This window comes from Ornithorhynchus anatinus, chromosome X2 (assembly GCF_004115215.2).
Source record: "Ornithorhynchus anatinus isolate Pmale09 chromosome X2, mOrnAna1.pri.v4, whole genome shotgun sequence".
Classification (NCBI taxonomy): domain Eukaryota; kingdom Metazoa; phylum Chordata; class Mammalia; order Monotremata; family Ornithorhynchidae; genus Ornithorhynchus; species Ornithorhynchus anatinus.
This window is the reverse complement of record NC_041750.1, coordinates 21367798-21389700: the sequence shown is the minus strand read 5'-3', so window position 1 is coordinate 21389700 and position 21903 is coordinate 21367798. Positions and strand designations below refer to the sequence as shown.

At 41.7% G+C, this 21903-nt stretch overlaps 1 protein-coding gene across 1 annotated transcript; it reads left to right on the top strand.

The window, feature by feature from the left end:
• The first annotated feature begins 701 nt into the window (after positions 1-701).
• Positions 702-20170, top strand: LOC100083928. The gene is made up of 4 exons (XM_029053122.2): positions 702-1001; positions 1127-1190; positions 14046-14131; positions 20039-20170. Exons 1-4 carry the CDS (start codon positions 702-704, stop codon positions 20144-20146), a joined length of 558 nt encoding a protein of 185 aa, XP_028908955.2. The 3' UTR covers positions 20147-20170.
• The last annotated feature ends 1733 nt before the right edge of the window (positions 20171-21903 follow it).

Genomic DNA, 21903 nt, shown 5'->3' with positions numbered 1-21903 from the left:
AGGCAAGAAAACCTCCGCCTAAATATCGTCCAACGAGCCTGATTGTTGGGAATGGTATGACCATTTGCGAATCATTGTTTTGTGAGATTTTGAGATACTCTTAGGTCCTGTTAAGAACTGTGTTTTTCTCCTGGGTCTCTCAGTTTTCAAAAAGCATCACTGCATCCGAGTACAAAATGAAGCCTCAGGGAATCCCAATATGTTTCAAAGGGATTAATCCCATAAAAGGCTAATTACCTGCAAATTTAAAGATGCCTTTATCTAACCATTGTACTACAAAGGCAAAAATGCATCAAAATAGTTTAAAGCAATTGTCCACATCTCACAAGTACCAATTGGTTTGGGTGGATTTTACGTTTGTTTTCGCAAAGCTGCAGCTAAGCTGCCATCTTGTAACTTCATTTACGAACTGGAAGCGACTTGAGGCAGCTGCAGTTTTCCACTCCCCATACTGAAGCTTAGATTGAAAAATCCTCTTTAGATGTTAATTGGAGGTGCAGTGGTATCAATGGGTTTTTAATGTCATCGTTTATCATTTTAATCTTTAGCTCATTTCGGGAGGTTCTTCACCATCCTTCATAGTTAATAATAATGGTAGTTTGCAGTTTGTGCCACTCAGATTTTCCAAGTCAGTCCCCAAATCTGGTAGAGTTGAAAAGGTTTAAAGAGTCGTGCGGGTCTTTAATTGTAAATTTGTCTTGATGGGGCTGCTCTGCAAAGACCTGGCCCATCCCAGAGTGACGCTAGCTGACAACCCCTTACTGCTCCTGGAGCAAAGAAACATGTGGAAGGAATTGTTCTTTTACATTTCACAGCTGGTCATTTCCTCTGCAGAACAACCCTTGACCTCTCTGAGAGATCCTGACACGTATAAGGGAAGTATTCCCACTGCTGCGAAGGAAGTGGGGAAGCCATTTAATGCCACAAAGGGAGAGGAGGAGAATTTGTCAAAAGAATCTGGAGGAAAAAGAGACAAGATGAGCTTAAAGTGTTTCCAGCAGGTTTGGGCTTCGCTACTAGATTTCATTTTGTCAAAGAGGTCTGGAAATGGGTTTGCTGGGGAGTTGTCAAAACATTCCGTTTTAAGCCTGGCCGTATTAACTGTCTTTTTGTTTTTGTTTTTTAGGCAGAAGAGTCTGAGGAAGCGAATAAGTCCCACGGGAATGATCAAACGAAGCTTTGCAAAAAAGGTATTAAAATGTGTGCTTGCTTCCCATTTCCAATAGGCAGTCTGCAAAGTGTGTTTCTAATTACAAAGTGTGTCTGGATTGAACTGACAACATCAGATTAGAGCTGGTGTTTTCAGAACGTTTTATGCCCCTAACGTTTAATTTGGTCTCATATATTCAATGTAATCATTTTTTCTTCTGAACCAGTACCACTATCCAGTCCCTTTCTAAATGGAGAAACAAAGTATGAGATCACACCTTAATTCTAATTTAAATTGCTTTGCAACCTGTAATGAAGAATCTACATTTGCCAGCCTCCTTTCTGTCTACATTCTCAACATTTCAAAAATCCAGAAATGGTGATTTTTTAACAAGCTTACTTTGTCTTTTTATATGCATACTTTTCTGGTGGTGGTTGAGGGTGGGGAGGGTGTTGAATGCTATTGCTCTTTTTTCCTCTTCTCATACTTTACAAAACAGGTTTAAAGAATGTTTTGCATTTTCAGTAACAATTAAAAAACACTGAATAGTTGAATAAATCTCACTTGATTTATGGATACTTACTGCCCTAGAATTTGCTAAATATCCTTGGTAAATCTTCCTGCTGCAAGTGTTGGCCAACTCTCCAGATTCATATCATGATTACTGACTAAATAACAGCCATCATCATTGGCCGAGTAGAAAGGAAAATACCTGAATACCCTAAAATGTGGTGGATAGGAGAGATATTTTGGCTCTTGTATACTTATGCTGGGCTCTGGAATTCAACCTGATGGTCTTAGAAGGGCAAACTACAAAACGACTAGTCTGGGGAACTTGCGAGAATGTAGCTGAGGATATACAAATTATCTTTATTATGGTGTAACGGTGATGTGAACACTGACTACATGGGCGTTTTCTTTTTTTTTAGCAGCATTTGTTAAGCCCTTACTATGTGCCCCACACTGGGTTAAGTACAAGCTAATCAGGTTGGACGTAGTCTCTGTGCCCCAGTGGGCTCACAGTCTAAATTCCCACTTTACAGATGCACAGAGGAGTGAAGTGACTTGCCCAGGTCACACGGCAGATAAGGGGTGGAGTCAGGATTAGAACCCAGGTCCTTAAGACTCTCAGGATCTTGCTCTATCCACTAGACCTCACTGCTTCTCTAAATGCTGTCTGCCTTTAGCGCCTGGGCTTGGGAGTCAGAGCTCATGGATTTGAACCCCGGCTCTGCCACTTGTCAGCTGTGTGACTGTGGCAAGTCACTTCACTTTTCTGTGCCTCAGTTACCTCATCTGTAAAATGGGGATTAACTGTGAGCCTCACGTGGGACAACCTGATTACCCTGTATCTACCCCACCACTTAGAACAGTGCCCTGCACATAGTAAGCGCTTAACAAATACCAACATTATTATTATTGTTATTGGAGGTAAAATGGGAGCTGGGGAGGAATGGGCGTTCATTCTTATGCTTAGACTGACAAAGCCATAGCTCTTTCTTAGAGGTTCATTTTTGGAAAGATGGGGGATGAGCTCGTGCGTGGAATAGAACATTGAGGAAATATACAGTTTGCATATACAGTTTCACGGTTTTACAGTTTCACGGGTGGAATCAGTGAATCAGCCTTTCCCCTGGATCCTTGGGGAGAAAGTCTTCCATCCGTCTCTAAAAGGAACTGAGTAGGAAAAACTAGACTATTTGAATGCCTTTGCTATCTAACAGTTAAGAAGTTTTCAGCACTCTCAGGGATAAAGTCAAGTCATATCAGTATCTCTAGAAGTTATTAATTTTTTCCTGAAGAATTAATTCTATTATTGATCCCAGGACACTTAGCAATCATGGGCATGACATAAATGGCTCATATTCCAAAGGGCCTCTATTTGATGCCTTGCTAATCTTTGAGCACCTTTCATTCAAATAAGGTCAAACAAGTTTGGCTCATCTTCATTCACGAGGCAACAGATGTCCTTTTTGATGAGGTTAATTGCTGTTACTTGTTAAATTAGCACAAAAACGTATCCATTTCACAAGACACTTTGGCATGCAGAACTCGGATGGTTTGGAATTTTAATGAAGGAGATCTGGCAAAATACGCTAACATGTCTTGATTCAAATATGTTGAGGAAGGAATACTAGGTTTAAAAATATTGATTATTCCCAGGATCTCAGTTCAGCGGATTTAAGGAACTGTATGTGTGATGGGTCACTATTCACACACACACACACACACAACACACACACACACACACACACAAAATCCTTCTTAGCCTTTATATCAGGTTAAGACACATTTTTCACATATGGTCTCCCTCCCAGTTTTCTCTGACTTGCCCCTGATGTGGCTCTTTATTTTTTATTTTTTTTCATTCAGCTCCTCTGTACATGACTAATTCTATGTTTGCAGGGATTGGTTTTGACTTGTGTTAATCAAGTCAACCCCCACTAAATTGGTTTTAAGCTAGGTGTGGTGAATAAGTCTACTTTTGTCTCGGGGGTGGGAGATTGAATTCATCACTAAATTAGCGTTGTTTGGATCCAGTGGAAGGTGAACCGAGGCTTGTTGTGGGTCACCAAATCAACAGTCAAACAAAGAAGGCAGGACAATATAATCTCCTTTTGAGAAAGGATTGTGTACTCTAGGTGTTTCAAGTATCTTTTGTTGCCACTGTCAGAGACTTGGGGTGGTTGGAACGAATAGAGCATGTCTCATATTTCTTGTGTCCTGAAAATACTTTCATTTATATTTTAAATGTTTCTTTTTACAGTTTAAAATGTCTAGCCCTTAAAGATGGCTAGGATTATTAATCATCATTATTCATCGACCAACTCACCGCCACTACTCCTAGGCTGAAATGGCAGATTAATTTGTATACTATTACAGTCCACCACTTAGGCATTACTTCATGTGCTCTTCAAAAGTCTCACATTATCAACCCTCCGTTCTCCAAACCTAGATTACACCATTTTTCCTGTCAGCCCTTCCTTTCCCCCTTCAAATGCACCCTACCTCTTCCCATTCTCAAAACCCTTCCGAAATTCCACCTACTCTGGGAAGATTTATGCAATTCATTTTTCTTCTCCACGTATCACGACGTCCCTATTATTATCTCAGCACTTTTGCACCATATGCACTAATGAAACTCACATTGCGCTCCTGTGAATATCAGTTTACATGCTCTATCTAATTGTGGTATTTGTTAAACACTTAATCTGTGCCACAAACTGAACGAAGTGCTGGGGTAGATGAAGACAACCAGACCTTACATGCTCTCTGTCCCACATGGAGCTCATAGTCTAAGAGGGAGGAACAACAGGTATTTAATTCCCACTTCAGAGAAGAGGAAATTGAGGCACAGAGATTTTTTTTAGGTCAAATGCCCAGTGTCACCGTGGCAGGCAAGTGGCAGAACCTGGAATAGAACCCAGGTCTCCTGACTCCATTTTCTTGCTCTTTCTACTAGGTCATGCTGCTTAAAAACAAAAGCTGAGAATTCTTTATGGATTGCTTTTATGTCTGTCTCCCCAGTTAGATTGTATGCTCCTTCAATCAATCAGTAGTGGCAGGGTTGTGTCGCCTTCCACGCTCTTGCCCAAGCACTTAGATTGTAAGCTTCTTGAGGGCAGGGATCATGCTTAGTTGCTTGATTGTACCCTCTAAAGTGCTTAGAAGAGTGCTCTGCCCAGAGTATATGCTCAATAAATGTCACCAGTTGATTGACTTGTTGACTTTTTACAGTGACACTGTATGAGATAATAATAATATTATCAACTGATTGTTGATTTTAAAGTCCTGTTCTACAGTCAGTGAGAAGACTAAGAAGAGTTGATAGGAGCAAGCAAATCTACCATCAACTCTCAATTATTCAGGCCTCAACTCTGTATGTCGTGGATTATCCAGCCCTCTCTCAACTCCTTTCCCGCCTCTACTGTCTGCCTTCTGGCAATTTTAATCCTTGTTGGCTTCTCCACCAGAGGGGCCAGGACTGGGGGAGGATGTGAAACTCAATCAGTCAATTTGCTATTTGTTGGTATCTCTGGTTTAAAGATGGTGGGGATGGAGATTGCAAGTAAATGCTAAAATGTGGTTTGGGGATTTTCCACAGACTTTGATTTTCTAATGGTCCCCATCAACAGGGCTAATAAAGATTTGTCTGTTCTTGTATGGAACTAGACTGTGGCCAGAACACGAACAACATTTTGTTCAAACTCGGGAAAAATACAACAGGATCACTTTTGCTTCCGAGCCTTTGAGGAATGGGCCTTCCTCTGAAAAATCTCAGTCCTAGCAGTCTTGTGGAAGCAGAAATTAGTCTTTCCTGACAATATTGCTTACAATGCTGGTTTGAGGCTGATGACATGAGTGCAGTTTCCCAACAACCTTCCCTCTCTTTCCAAGTTTTGAGGTCTGCTTCTGCCCCTCGTTCAGTTGTGACTTTGGGCAATGACCGTGCCTCCCGCATCATTTCCTATTAAAAGAGGGTAGTGATAAGGACTAACTTAGCTGAGGTGTGAAGAAATTCATTATTTTAAGTGGCATTGACAATTCCAAAGGGAAAAAATAGGGCTAATGAATAATAATGAAGTAAAGGCTAAGGGCAGAGTATTGGAATTGCTAGGATCCTTCTGGTGTGGGAAATAAAGACTGAATTGACCCTCTGCCTAAAGGAGAAAAATGGTTCCTTCCAGGATGAGGGATGATGTCTGCTTCAGAGAGAGTCATGGGGTGATGCTTATAGATTGGCCCTGGGTATGAAGAGAAGGAAAGCTTGAGTGGTGATTTTCAGTAACAGATTATTTTTAATTTCAGGGTAGCGCATTCCGTAATAATAAATGTGGTCATTGCTGTGTGATTACTATGTGCCAAGCACTGGCGTACATACACGATAAACCAACTGGTTAGAGTCCCTGTCTCAAATGGAGTTTCCAGTCTATGTAGGAGGGAGAACAGGTTTTAATCTCCATTTTCCAGATGAGGAAACAAAGACATAGAAAAGTGAAGTGATTTCCTTAAAGTCGGTCAGAGGTAAATGGCAGATCTGGAATTAGAACCCATTCCCTTTGCTTGCCAGACCTGTGCTCTTTCCACTAGGCCACGGTGCTTCTTGGCAGGGACATGGCTCCTAGATGCCCAAATCCTTTAAAAAAAGTAAACCGTAAAAGTTCCTGGACACTGTTGGGTAAACAACAACATATGCGGATGAGATAATTCCAACTGTAGGCAGAGTGGCTCCTGAGGGTACTCAGAAATATCGGACACCTTTTTTCCCATCCAGAAATAACGGTAAAGTTACAGAAATTGCAAAGGCCATTAATGTCAGCATAATGATATCACGAGGACCCATCCACAGGCTCTTTACGGGAATCAGTCAATCACTGGTATTTACTGAGCAATTACAAGGTGCAGAACACTGTGCTAGGTGCTGGTTTAGTATAATTCATCAGTTCCATAGCCACTGCACAGGCAGTGCTTCCAAGCTGCAGGACAAGCCGCAGGAACTGAGCAGAGGCAGACTGGACTCTGTGAGGGAAAAAACCCAGACATGAAGATGTATGGCATTGGATCAATAATGGAGAGAGGACAGACCAGCTGAAAACCTGACTGTCTGGAATATAACTGGTTGACTGGCCACCATAGCTGTAGGCTGACGTCTAGCGGCTACCTAAATAAAGCAACAAACACAGCCCATAAATATCGAACACTGTCACCATCTAAAGAGAAACATCTTTTAAGCTCACTGTGGCCAGAGAACGTGTGTACCGAATCTGTTATAGTGTACTCTCCCAAGTGCTCAGTAAGGTGCTCTGCAGGCAGTAAGCACCCAATAAATATGATCGATTTATTCGTACTAGAAATCCTCTCGGAAATAAGAGATGTATTTTAGACCGTACGGTCGTTGTGGGCAGGGAACATACCTACCAACTCTGTTATATCGTACTCACCCAAATGCCTGGTACAGTAACAATAATAATAATAATAACATTGGTATTTGTTAAGCGCCTACTATGTGCAGAGTACTGTTCTAAGCGCTGGGGTAGACACGGGGTAATCAGATCGTCCCACTTGAGCCTCACAGTCTTCATCCCCATTTTCCAGATGAGGGAACTGAGCCACAGAGAAGTGAAGTGACTTGCCCGCAGTCACACAGCTGATAAGTGGCAGAGCTGGGATTCGAACCCATGACCTCTGACTCCAAAGCCCGGGCTCTTTTCACTGAACCACGCTGCTTCTCTGTACTCTCCATGCAGTAGGGGCTCAGTAAATATTGATTGATTGATTGATTGTGTGCTGTATTAGGTGTGAAGGAGACACCTGGTGATCAGGAAGAGGCCTCTGATCCCAGCTATATCAAGAAACTCACCCTATGTGATTTTCTGGGGAGCAGCCAAAGAGCTTATGTTAACAAATCCAAACATGGAGGAGCAAACTAAAATATCAATTCAGCTACTTTCCCTGATGAGTTTCTTTTCGTCTCCCGTCTGTTAATATTCTCGTAGGAAGCAGCATGTCTCAGTGGAAAGAGCACGGGCTTGGGAGTCAGAGGTCATGGGCTCTAATACCACCACTTGTCAGCCGAGTGACTTGGGGAAAGTCACTCAACTTCTCTGTGCCTCGGTCACCTCATCTGCAAAAGGGGGGTTGAGACTGTGAGCCCCATGCGGGACAGGGACTGTGTCCAACCTCATTTGCTGATATCCACCTTAGTACGGTGCTTAGCACATATTAAGCGCTTAACAAATACCACAATTATTATTACTCTAATTGTAAGTGTTTAAAACAGACACCTGAAGGGGATAAAAGTCACACTTGAAAAAGAACTCGCCTCAGATCACGAACATCAGTTTCTGAGAGAGAGATAAATCTATGAGCCGCCGAACTTGAATCTGCCGGTGCAGCTTTAGCATAGTTGCCGTGCTTATCATTGATAATTCCTAGTCGGCGTCATGCGTTGGCCTTTAAACTGTTCATTTATACTGTGAACTAGATTATGTCAGCTGAATGTATTTCAAACCAATTTACTAAAATAGTCACTGTTAAGCGGTATATTTGGCCAGAGTTGACACCTTTGACATTTTCTAAAATGGCAAAAATAACTGTATTTAAGGGTATGATTTATGGATGCTGTGTGCCAACAGAAATTCCACGTGATTATGGCTTTCAGTGGAACTGTGGAAGCCATTTCAGCTAACCGCTGGATAGGTAGACAACAATTAGCGCTATGAGAGCAGATCTGGAAAGCACAAGGCACATGTCAAAGGATGATCACCCTTTTTTTCTGGAACATCTCAGACTTGTGAGAAAGGAAGAATACCCAGAATGCAAAACTGTTTTTAGGAGGATGTTTTCACCCAGTATAACTGAAAAAGCCAAAGCAACTCATAGATGATTAAAAATTATCTCGAATCTTTACATGTCTTCCTGATTGCTGGCTTCTATTAAAAACTTCTTAGAATAACCGATAGTTTTAATTTCTCAAGCATAGGAAAAATGATATCATCTTCAGGATTTTTCATATTTATTATATCAGTGTGACCCGACTGCAGAAAAAGGAGGAAAATCTCTTGTATTGCAAGTTTTAAATGGACCAGGCTAAGGTTTACTTAATTAGAAGCTTCAGGCAATAAAGGAATCCTTTTTAAAAAAAATTCTGTGAATCTTAATATGCTAAATAATGCAAAGCCTCGACTCTTCAAGCATGAGACACACATCTGGCAGCTTAACATTTAAATTACAGAAAAAAATCCTCACTTCACTAGTAATTTTCACAAAGAAAAGAATGGAAAATGTATTTCAATGAAATTTAATTCCTCCTTAGATTTTTCATCCGGTCTAATTGCAGGCATTTTGGAGGGTTCCCTTTATGCTTTAACACAGACTTTTCTGTACATTTTATTGATCTTTAATTTGAGCAGCTTCTCACTGCTACAACCCTTGAAGAATGACAGTGGGTTTTACTTAGCAAATTGTGCAGTGAAATCTATCTGGAGTTGAAGTAATGAGCTCACTGGTACAGAAAATGGGGGGAAAAGGCTGGACTTTCAAACTCTCACAAAGAAATTATCACAGGCACTTTCAGGTTTTAATTTTTGTGGTATCACCCTTTCTTTATTTTGCTTTTTTTAAGACGGTTTTTCATATACAAGTAATTATAACAAGCATCTTTCCTTCATATTTCTGCAAAGGACAGTGTCAGATCCTTGATTAATTGTACAAAGGTCATCTGGAAAAGCATTAATGTGTGCTAAGTTAAAGAGGATTAGCACAACACTAGGGTAACGTGTATTTCTAAGTATGTGTATTTTACTCCGACATTATACAATTTCGACGAGCACTTTCCTTCTGCATCTCATGCATTATTAAAAACATAACTGTTCCGTTTATTTTTCTAGGTGATACCGGCTGACACGTTTCCAAAGTGTGGGCACGTTAACATTATTTGTAAACATTTCACAGTTTTTTCTCGATGTAATGGGATCCGGGAAGTCAATTTAGGAGGAACCTGATGATCTAAAGAATCCACTGAAAAGCGTTAGACCCGTTTGTGTTACTACAGAGTAATGATGGGACTGATTCCTCACGACTAATTCCTGTAGATTTCCTAGGTTCTGTGGAAATGAATAGCCACATTGGACTATCCAGGTACGGGCGAGGAGTCCTGTGGGGCCAGTAGCCCCTGGCCGCTCTGTTTGGTGTCAGACCTGCTCTTTCCAGGCACCGATCAGTGCTTCGCACAGAGTCAACACTCAACAAATCCGATCGAATGAGTGAATGAATGGTGGTCATTGCTAGCTGACCGCAGACTGAGTCCCCCCTGCAGACAGTAAGCTCGTTGTCGGCAGGACGTGTGTCTATTGTTATGTTGTACTCTACCAACCTCTCAGTACAGTGATCTGCACAAGGTATGCGCTCAATAAATACACTTGACTGCATGACTGAACCAAGAGGCCTCACCTTGAGCAACAGAACAGGGGCACATTTTTCCACGATCTGCTTTGCCCTCAGAGATGGCTAGACTACACGAAGCGACAGAATCCATAGCCCTGATCCCTTCCTCAGTTTGAATAATAATAATGATAATGTTGGTATTTGTTAAGCGCTTACTATGTGCAGAGCACTGTTCTAAGCGCTGGGGTAGACACAGGGTAATCAGATTGTCCCACTCGAGGCGCACAGTCTTCATCCCCATTTTCCAGATGAGGGAACTGAGGCACAGAGAAGTGAAGTGACTTGCCCACAGTCACACAGCTGACAAGCGACACGGGGGAAATGGAGTCCAGGAAAGAGCTATTTCCTAGACTGCCGTCTGAGTTTAGACTGAATCCAAGCGGTACCGAGAACCGGCAAGTAGTAGTAATGGCGGTTATTGAGCGTCTACTGAGTTGCAGTGAACTGTACTAAGCTCTTGCTAAAGTGTAATAGAAACCTTAGGCATGATCCTTGCCCATAAGGAGTTTATGCTGTATTGGGGTAGAACCTCCTGACCCTCTCCTTCCCAACCCCTCGACGTGAACAGTGATAATAATAATAATGTTGGTATTGGTTAAGCACTTACCATGTGCAGAGCACTGTTCTAAGCGCTGGGTTGTACAGAGTAATCAGGTTGTCCCACATGAGGTTCACAGTCTTAATCCCCATTTTACAGTGTACAGTGTATCACTGTCAATGTACAGCGATAATAGTGTAATAATCGTAGCTATTATTATTATGAAAATTTTAAGCGCTGACTACGTGCCAAATGCTCAGGTAGTCGCAAGGTTCAAGATTGATCACATTTGGCTCACGAGCTATTTCATCCCCATTATACAGATGAGGAAACTGAGGCTCAGGCAAGTTAAGGGAATCGTCAAGGTCACGCAGCAGGCCGGGGCGGAGCTTGGATTTGAACCTGGGTCTCTGAAGCCCCAGTCCCATGCTCTTTTCATGAGATCACCTTGCGTGTCTCACAGCGAAAACATAACAAAACATTTTGCATTTTAATAGATAGGCGGGGCAATGCTTTCTTGGTTCTAAAACTGACTTCTCATTGTCTTTGTACTCAGACTTTATGTGAGTAAATATTTTCTATTCAATATCAAAATAAAGTTGAGGACCAAACTTCACAGAAGAACAATTAGGCCCTGTATGGTTTGGACACACAATAAAAGATCTTTCTCTGAATTATTTACCCACATGTAGGTAGACCATGTTTCACACAGACACTGTTTCACCTGACCTGGTGTGCCCATTCACAGTCAGAACATAAGTTTTGTTTGTTTGTTTGTGTGTTTTCTGAAAACTTCTCCTTTCCCACACCCAGTTGAGCCGGGTTCACCCGCCACCAAACTAAACCCTTTTGGGTTTGGGGAGCCTCTATGTGCTACCTACTCACTAATGAGCGAGAGAGAGGCGACAAGAGGGCTAAACATGAATGTATCCAATTCCTCTTAGTTTTGACTTTATGGAAACATGGTGGCTTAGTGGAAATAATAATTGTGGTATTTGGTAAGTGCTTACTGTGTGCTCTATCCACTATGCTTCTTGCAAATGGCTTAGTGGGTAGAATATGGGCCTGGGAGTCAGAAGGACCTGGGTTCTAATCCCGGCTCCGTCACTTGTCTGCTGGGTGACCTTGGGCCAGTCACTCACTTCTCTGGGCCTTGGTTACCTCATCTATAAAATGAGGATTAAGAGTGTTAGCCCCATATGGGACAGAGCCTGTGTCCCACCTGATGCACTTGTAGCTATCTCGGTGCTTAGAACAGTGATTGGCACAGGGCAAGCATTTAACAAGGACCAGAATTATGATTATTACTGTCATATGAGGCTTCGCCTCCAGATAGATGGTCCCAGTTCCAAGCTAAGCAGGGTAGCCTATGTTGCTGGCCACAGCACTCCCAGGATTGGACGAAGGTTTGCTGACCCCAGTGCGTAGCTAGAACTCTTCCATCTGGGTCGGAGCTCTCTAATCTTCCAGACCTCAACTGCACGAGAGAGTCCCGCTAAGGTATGTAGTTTGTATCGCTTTCTTCAGAAAGGCAATTCCCAGTAAGGGGAATTTTTAGATCTTGCCTCTGCCTTCTTTTGTTGTGTTAGGTGGCTCGGGGTAGATAATCTACTCACCTTGGGTCGGCACTGCATAGGAAATGGAGGAAGATTGCAAGGGCTTTCAAGGGGAGATGTCTTATCTCTATATTGATAGAGACTATGGTTAGAGAATAGAAACCAATTTGGCAACGTTATAACCTTGAAATGAGAAGCAGGTACCCTACATGTTGAGGCAGACATTTCACAATATTTATAGGGTGTTTACTGCATACAGTAAAGATTAGAAAAGAGGTGTGTTTGCTTCAACAGGGCATATGAAACATTGTGCTCCAAATCTCATCTTCTTCTCTGTGACTTAACAATAGGGAGATTGTTTTCCCTTATCTAGTTTGTTTTCTTGAGGAAAAACGTAAGTACTTCGACTGGTATGTTTTGAGCCTAGTATTATCTTTTGTTCGATCATTTTTTCCTCAGTGGTTTCCGACAATACCTCTCAAATATCTTCATGACCGAAGATGGCTTTTCATTTAGACTCAAATTCAGAGACTTGGGCTAGGGAAGGTCTTTGCTTTTATAGCTCCTTAAGTAAAAGGGCTTTTAATCATCCCATCCTACCAGTCAATCGGTCAATTGTATTTATTGAGAGCTTATTGTGTGCAGAGCAATGTACCAACCACTTGGGAGAGTGCAGTGTAACGGAGTTGGTAGATATGTTTCTCTCTCCCAAAGAGTTTACAGTCCAGATGGGGAGACAGACATTAAAATGATTTACAGAGATGCAATTAGTGGTGAGGATGGGGTGATTATTAAGTCTTTAAAGGGTACAAACCCAAGTGCAAGAGTGACACAGAAGGGAGAGGGAACAGGCGAAATGAGGGCTTATTTGGGTTCCGGTTCCCTCATTTCGCCTGTTCCCTCTCCCTTCTGTGTCACTCGAGGGAGAGGGAACAGGCGAAAAGAGGGCTTATTTGGGGACGGCCCCTGGAAGGATGGTTATAGGGGAGAGGCCTGGAACAGGTATTGGACTGGTTTGACGCTCTAAATCAATCCCACTTTCAAAAGCACCAAACACTGCGTATCCCCATCTCCACACTGGAGAAGACCAGACAGGAAATTGAGTTGTTATTGCCAGTATCATAGCAGTCGGAGCCGGCAGAGAGATAACACTTGGGTAGATAGTGGGGGTCTCTGAAGATCCTTGCTTTGGTGATCCCATAGGATTCAAGAAAACCCTTGGTCACACAGATGGTCAGGGCAAACCGTGAATCAGGTGTTTCTTCAGTTTCGTTCTTGAAATAAAGGTAAGTGGAAACGTTCGCTAGATAATACAGCCTAATCTGCCTTTGGTTGTACTGTGGACAACACCTCCCGCTGGAGTGTAAGCTCCCACTAAAGTGTATTTTCTTGGGAGCGAGGATCGTGTCTTTTATCTCTTTTGTATGGTACTTTCCTAATCGCTTAGATCAGTGAGTGCTCAATGATTACCACTGATTGATTGATCTAGTGGAATAATAATTGTGATATTTGTTAAGTGCTTACTATGTGCCAAGCACTATATTAAGCACTGGGGAATTACGAGATAATCAGGTTTGGACATGGTTCCTATCCCAGTTGGAACTCACAGCCTTAGTAAGAGGGAGATCAGGTGTTCAGTGAGGTCACTGGAACCTGGGGACTTCGATTCATTCCCCCAGCTGGGTGGCCTTTCACGTTCCAAAATTGGTGTTACGCCTCTTGGACAGCTTCTTCCTTAGAATTATGTTTTGACCCCTACATCTGAAGTTCTATCCATGTTGGGGTTTCAACTGTAAAACATTCTAAAGTATGACACCTATAATTAAAGACTATTTTTACTTTTTTTGAACTTTAGGAATTGTGCCTCATAAACCCAGCCCTAACTCTTCATCTAAGTCCTGTGATCTCATCCCAGTTAAAGACAATGGAATGTTCCGTAAGGTAAGGATGACAGGGTAAAAGCTTCATTTTCCAGGAGAACACATACATCAGTTCTCCAGTGTAATGACGATTTCTCAAAATGCACTTACTGGTAAATCTTCAAAACAGGTTTTGAGAGGTAAGACAAGCCAAAGCGACTGACATTTGTGAAATTAGCAATGATGATAAAGTTTTTATTGCTTAAACACATGACTTCCCTGAGCTGTTGAAGACTTTGATTAAACTTAATCAGTTTTTACATGCTTTTTTGAGTTCAGAAGGCATAGTTAGAGAATACGCTGATTTTTCTGGATTGCTACAATTTATTAGCTGCCACTGTCAGAGGACTTGGGTTCTAACGCCGACTCTGTCCTTTGTCTGCTGTGTGACCTTGGACAAGTTACTTAACTTCTCTCTGCCTCAGTATCCATTCTGTAAATCGTGAGCCCTATATAGTATCGAGAAGCAGCGAGGCCCAGTGGAAAGAGCCTGGGCTTGGGAGTCAGAGGTCATGGGTTCAAAATCCGGCTCCACCACTTGTCAGCTGTGTGACTATGGGCAAGTCACTTAACTTCTCTGTGCCTCAGTCACCTCATCGGTAAAATGGGGATTAAGACTGTGAGCCTCATGAGGGAAAACGTGATGACCCTGTATCTACCCCGGTGCTTAGAGCAGTGCTCTACCATAGTAAACGCTTAACAAACCCCAACATTATTATTATTATTATATAGTACAGAAACTACACCCAACCCATTTATCTGGCATCTACCCCAGACCTCAGTAAGTGTCTGGCACTTAGAGTCAGAGGTCGTAGGTTCTAATCCTGCCTCTGCCACTTGTAAGCTGTGTGACTTGCCCAAAGTCACACAACTTCTCTGGGCCTCAGTTCCCTCATCTGTAAAATGAGGACGAAGCCTGCGAGCCCTACTTGAGACACTCTGATTACCTTGCATCTACCCCAGCGCTTAGAACAATGCTTTAAACCTAGTAATGCTTAACAAATGCCATTATTATTATTATGATTATTACTACTACTAATAATTGTGGGATTTATTAAGCACTGGGGTAGGTATAAATAATCTTATCGGACAGAGTCACTGCCACGTGGGCTCCCTAAGCTTACTCTGGGCCAAGAACTGTTTTAAGTGCTGGGGTAGATACGAGCTAATCAATTTGGGCACAGTACCGTGTTTCTCATGAGGGTCACAGTCCCCATTTTACAGATGCGGTAACTGAGGCCCAGAGAAGTTAAATGGACTTCCCCAAGGTCACACGGCCGACAAGTGGCAGAGCTGGAATTAGAACCTAGGTCCTTTTGAATCCCAGGCCCATGCTCTATCCACTAGGCCATTCTGCTTCATGGTAGAGGAGGGGTAACTCCTCCCAACCTCACGGTATTCAGTCCATAGGACCATTCTGAGCACTGGTCTGAAAATCAGGAGAATTGGATTCCAGTTCTGTTCTGAACTGTCTGTCATGTCTGTCATGTGACCTTGAACGAGTCACTTCAATTCTCTGTGCCTTCGTTTCCTCGTGTGTAAAATGGTGATTAAATAGTATTTCCCCTCCCTCTTAAACTGGAAGCCCATTTGGGACAGTGATTGGGTCTGGTATTATTATTTTGTATCTACTCCAGTGCTTAGTACAGTGCTTGGTGCATTTAAAGTGTTTCATGAATACTGGTATTATTATGATTGTTAGTATTTTTATTTGTATTAACAGTAGTACTTTTGAATAAGATGGGCTTAAATGCCATAAGCCCTTTGCCTTGGCTAATCTTTTATCCAAGATGTCTGGTTTCTCCCTTTGCAGCCTCACATTCTTCCAGGAACTTTTGTCAGATGAATTTATCTTCTCCCCAGGTTGCAGCCAATCAACTCCCACTTGGGCAGTCAATCGGTCACATCGATGGAGCACTTAATGTACAAAGGTCTTGGGAGAGTACCGTATCGCAGCCCATCACAAGTATCAGCACTTCTGCCTCAGTTGTGCACTTAACCCATGACCACTTGTAACCTTTCTGACATAGATTTACCCACCCTCCTATGCCATCTCCGACACCGCGCTCTGCTCATAGTAGGCAGCAAATAAATACTATTATTGATTTGTTGGATGCATGATTTCAAATAGTTGGGAAGGTAATAATGGGACACCTTTCTCGGAAAAACCGCGATAAGGAATCTGTAGCAAGGAGAAAGAATAGCCCACCCCCCGATTTTAGTTTCTGTTTAGGGTTAGTGTTTTAATAGACCTAATTAGGAGAATTACAATCATTTGGGAGAATAACACTAGCCCTGATGGGACGGAACATGATGTATATTTATTTGCTTTGATCCTTCAGATACACCTGGTGTTTACTGTTGTTTATCTCGCCACAGTTTCATAATTCCGTACATCACATCAAACAGAATCTGCCAGCACACTCACTCCCTCTCCTCTCCTCTCCATGCCTCTTTTCATAGGTGGATAGTCTCTCAACTAGGCATTAAGCTTCCACCCGCTGCTCCCTTCTGATCTTCCCAGGGCAGTTCAAAAGAGAGCATAATCCTCAGGATTCTGTCCTTTAGTCACCATTTCCTCTTGTTCATGCTACTTCTTTGGATGAAAGTGATTCCAGTGCTCTTCATCTGGCCAGATGGGCAGGTGAGCTGCTCTCTCCAGGGACTGGTCCCAAACCACTGTAGTAAGTCATTTAGAAAGGGAATGCTGGTAGGAAGTGCAGCTTAATCGCATGATTCTTCTGATGTTTCCTCCCAGCACCTGAGTTTCATTTGCCTGGAATTGGGAGAGCCAGACTATAGTCTTCTGCCTATGGCTTCCTGTTCCCCCTGTTCTTTTCTGCTACGGAAAAAGACTTGAGTCCTTTCTTCTAAGTACTTAGGAAATCACTCACCCTAGCACTTATGAAAATCCAAACGGTGATGTCTTCTAGGCAAGAGGAGATGTGGGATTGGAGGTTAAATGAAAGGTCAAGGCTTTAGAGATAGAATTGGGAGTCATCCACATAGCGAGGGTAGCTGAAGCCATATGAGAGGATGAAGGTCTCTCAGAAAATGAGGGTCAAGTGAGATTAGGGGAAGAGAGGCAGAAGAAGGGTCACCGAACACAACTGAGAAGGACCGCTCCCAGAGATAGGGAGAGAGGCAGGGAAGTTCCATGCCAGACTAATTCAAGTGAAGAGTCAAAGGCAGCTGAGGTGCCTTGGAGGATTATACGGAATAGCACACTTCAATCCTGTTATAAAAGCTTTGGGGTTACTTTTGAGATTAAAATTATGCCTTCTTGTAACTTTCTTGGTTTAGATTCATTTTCAGAAAAGGAATGAATCAGAATAATTTAATTTTGCCCATCATTTTGATATATACATATATTCAGAAGCAATTAAAAGGTAATTTTGGTAAAAGATTACTTTGTGTTGAAGGATGTCACGGTAGTGGTGATGGTATTTTTGTTAAGGGCCTGCTTTGTGCTTGAGCACTGTAATATGTGCTGGGATGAGTAGAAAATAAATTCAGATATGGTCCCTGTCCTCCAGGAAGACTCCCAATCTCAGTGGTGGAAAGATAGATAGTTAGATAAAAATCTAATAATCACAATAATAATAAAAATAATTATGTGGTATTTATTTGGACCACACCATGTGCCAAGCACTGTGCTAAGTGCTGGGATGGAAACCGTACAATTGGATCAGAGGCAGTCCCTTCCCAACATAGGACTCACAATTTAAGGAGGAGGGAGCCCAGGTATTTAATCCCATTTTATAGATCAGACTGCTGAGGGTCAGAGAAGTCGTGATTTGCCAAAGTCACAGAGCAGGCCATTGGCACGATATGATTATAATGCAGGTGTCCTGACCTCTTTCCACTAGGTCAGACTGCTTCTGTAAAGAAATAAATCAGTTATATGCAAGGCACAATAGAAACATTTAGAAACAGACAAGGGGGGATAGTAAAAGAATAGAACAAATAAACAATCATCAGGTGGAGCTGTCTTGATGATTCTCACAGCAGGCACGCAAAGTCCTTGGCTTCAAACTAGCATTGCTTTCCCAACATTTAAAAATTTCCCTTAGCTACTTGTGACAGTCCAGCTAAGCAGACTCCATATTTAGAGACAGAGAAAAAAGGCAGAAGTTTCTGGAAAGAAAGTTACTCCTGGGTCTCACCTTCCCAGGAAAAACACATCACCATGATATGTCAATCACTTTATCAACCTGGAACTCAGCCATTACCTGGAAGAATTAAGGTTAAAAAAGTATTTAGCTAGTGGGATAAGAAAACTGAGGCAGAGTAGAGAGTTGGGACCAAGCATTTAAGGGGGGTAAGATACAGAGAGAGCATTCTCTATTTTGGATTCAGTGTCCTTGGACCTGGGAGTAAATTTTATTAGGAAATATTGCCTGGAGATATTCATTCAGTCATATTATTGAATGCTCACTGTGTGCAGAGCACTGTACTAAGTACTTTGGAAAGGACAATATCCAAGCAGGGGCTGTTCTCATTAGGGGAGGATGAGAAAAGATTTCTGCAAACTAGGAGAACTCCCATCCTGTGGCAAGGAAGTGTGGAGGTCTTGGGGTGTGGGTGTGGGGAGTAGCTACCACTTGATAAGGTTATCAGTTTTATAAATAAGAGTTTAGAATCTGGTGTTCATGCACAGCTCTCACCTAAAAGATTAATGTCATCATTATCATCCAACTAATTAAAAAACTGACTACCATGAATAAATGAGAAGAATCTCTACCAGCAGAGTGTTTGAGCCTAACATGCATTGGGAAGAGTATACTTTGTTTGCAGAGTAGAAGACTAAAGGGCTAAAACCCACTGGAAAATATTGGAGGAACTAGTTGGTTCGAATTCTCACCAAGCTGATTTTAGGTCCCCGAGCACCTATGGCTCATAATGAAAGGCATTTGGGCCTGGGTCTCAGCTAGGGAGAGAACACTGATATTAAAAGAGCTTGAAAAGGAAATATCCTTCTTTTCTCCCCCTCACACACTCCATTTCCAACAGTCTAGGTAAATTTTAATATCCTTTTGGTGATATTCTTAAGGCCTTCTTCTCAGTTGTTAATGTTGATTCACTTTGGGGATTTTACACATACACAGCCCTTAGGTATTTCCCTTGCTTTCTAATGAATAACTCCTCTGGCTCATAGACAAGAGGGGTTAAACAAGCTACATTACGGACCCAGAGGTGAGTTAACTAGTCTAGTACAAATCCACTCAAAAAGGCATTTCAACCCTTTTAAGATATAGAAATGGGAAATCAATTGTATTGAGTACAAATTAAATGTCAAAGGGTAATGGCATAATTAGTTTTATTTTCCTTTTCTTTGTAGTCAAAGCTGGAGCCACAGATATTGACCTCTTTATTGTACTTTCCAAATGCTTATTACAGTGCTCTACACCCCAGTAAGCACTTAATAAATACATTGATTAATTGATCATATCACTTGGTATGGATTGTGAATACCTACTGAGTTGTTTTATCAAGGTTGGAATGATTAATCAATGTGTAGCTCTTGTCTCTTCCAGTTTTGGGGAATAGGCTGACCTAAGAGTGTATAGGACAACACTTACGATCCCAGAAACTGGGCAAACTCTTTACCTTCCCCCATCCTTGCAGACATGTCAGAAGAAAAGATGCTTAACCTAGGAGACATCCAGAGAAGGAAGAAAATGGAAAAGAGCAGCGCCTGTACTACTGATTAGATAAGAAATTGATGTACCATTGAGATAACACTCGGCCAGGATCCAAAAACCTTAGGACCAATGCAAAACTGGATGCAAAAATGACACCAGTGAATATTTCTATCAAATTTCCTGGCTTTAATTTGTTTAAGTCACAGATGCTCTTCCTAGGTTTTTTTGTAAACTGTCATTTGTGATTCACCACTTATTTGTTTATTAATCTCTTTATTTTACAGACAAAGCCAAAAGATTTGACTGAACATCCTCCTCAAGGAAAAGTAAGTCCAGAGGTGAAGGTCGGAATAGAAGAAAAGAAGACTTCTCTCAGAGTATCTCCCGTTTAGCAGAATAAAGAAGCACAGATTTTCCGTGCGGTGAGTAGTTGTATTCTGATACTGGGTTTGAAATGTGAAATCAAATTCAGACGATCTTATTTAAATTTTAAACCATTTAAAAGCATCTTTGAAAGTAAAAAGGACTCAAAGGATACAATTTGATGAGATTTATTGCTGCTTGTCTCGTTATCCTCTGGAACTACCCTCACCCTCATCGTCTCTATTACTTTTATCTATAGTGACAAATACTCAGTGTGTTTAGCTGCAGGAGACCTTTGAAAGTTATGGTGCTTCTATTTGAGGATCTAGTATTTTACAAAAAGGAGGTGAATGAAGTGCAACTTACGTAGGCTGATTTTTGTTTTGTGTTCTCTCTTTGTCTTTCCTCTCTGGGTCAGTTGGTACAAACCCTACTCTTTCTTTGCTAAGCATTTGTGTTCTGCTCTTAGCAAATCTTTCTTTATAAATGATTGTCAATTTCAGGTCCTGTTAGATTTGTTGCCTGTACTACATTTAGCTTTGTAAAATTCTTGTAGTTAAATGTGTTTGCTTCATGGTATTTTAGATGCAGTACGGCAACTTTGGGGATCTGACTAGGCCTGCCAATCAATCAAAAAGCATTGATGGAGCTTCAAATGCATGCAGTGCTCTGTGAACTATTATGCCTGACCCCTGTCCTCAAGGAGCTTCCACTCTAGGGAGAAAAGCAGACCCTAAAATCAATTACAAATAGGAAGCAATAGAGTATAAAGAGATGCACATAAGTGTTTTTGGTGTGGTGTGAGTCCTTAAGTGTTTAGGTGGCATAGAGGGGTGAAGTGACAGTTGGGGGGAATATAAAGAAGGGAAGATTAGCAAATGAATCGGTGAAGCCCTCCTGGAGGACATGCGATTTTCGAAAGGTATTATTTTGGAGTTGAATTGGAATCCTCTAGACTGTGAGATCTCTGGACTGTGAGCTTATTGAGGGCAGGGAATGTGTTGGATGTTGTTGTACTCTCCCAAGCGTTTAGTTACAGTAATTTACATACAGAAAGCACTCGATAAATACGATTACTAATAATAATAGTAATGGAGTTCCAGACAGGTGAGAAAGTTGAAGCAATAGGTTGGTTCCAGGAGAGACGAGAATGAGCTTCAGTGAGTATTCATTCATTCACCATCGTATTTATTAGTGCTTAGCCTGACGGGAGTGAGTGTAAACCTGGGCTGTACTGGAGAAAAGACTGATTAAGTAGGGGGAGAGAGAGCTCGATTTAGTGCCTTAAAGCTAATGGTGGAGAGTTTCTAATTGATACAAAGAGGAATGAACAACTATTGTGGTTTTTGAGAAGTGGAGAGATCTCTGCAGAATACTTTAAAAAGATATGCAGATTCTAGAGAGAAGTATGGACTGGAGAGAGGAAGAGTGAAACCGATGAGATCGGTGAGAAGCCGATGCAGTCGAGCCAGGACATGACAAGTGCCTGAACTGTGTGGATCGGAGAAAGTGAAGAGGACTCCAAAGTGCCATTAACATCTATTAATTTTAATGTTTAATCGCATACCTACTGATGACTTCTGGCTATGGATATGTTTGGCAAATGCTTTGCCAAGATTTTAGATGAGAAAATAAATTTCTTTTTATTCAGTGAAAATGTGGACATTATCTTCCTCAAATTATGTTCCCTTCTTAAATGGGTTCCCTTTGCGTGTAAGGCGTTGTAAAAATGACCGTTCGTCACTTTGTAGACTAGAGCATTTTTCCTGCTTATTATTAACAGTGG

What these genes read in the sequence shown, in the direction of transcription:
- LOC100083928 (XM_029053122.2), top strand. Translation starts at nt 702, where the DNA reads ATGGGGCTGCTCTGCAAAGACCTGGCCCATCCCAGAGTGACGCTAGCT. An exon ending in GCTTAAAGTGTTTCCAGCAG is followed by an intron (nt 1,002 to 1,126) that starts GTTTGGGCTTCG and finishes TTTGTTTTTTAG; the next exon opens with GCAGAAGAGTCTGAGGAAGC. An exon ending in AACGAAGCTTTGCAAAAAAG is followed by an intron (nt 1,191 to 14,045) that starts GTATTAAAATGT and finishes TTTGAACTTTAG; the next exon opens with GAATTGTGCCTCATAAACCC.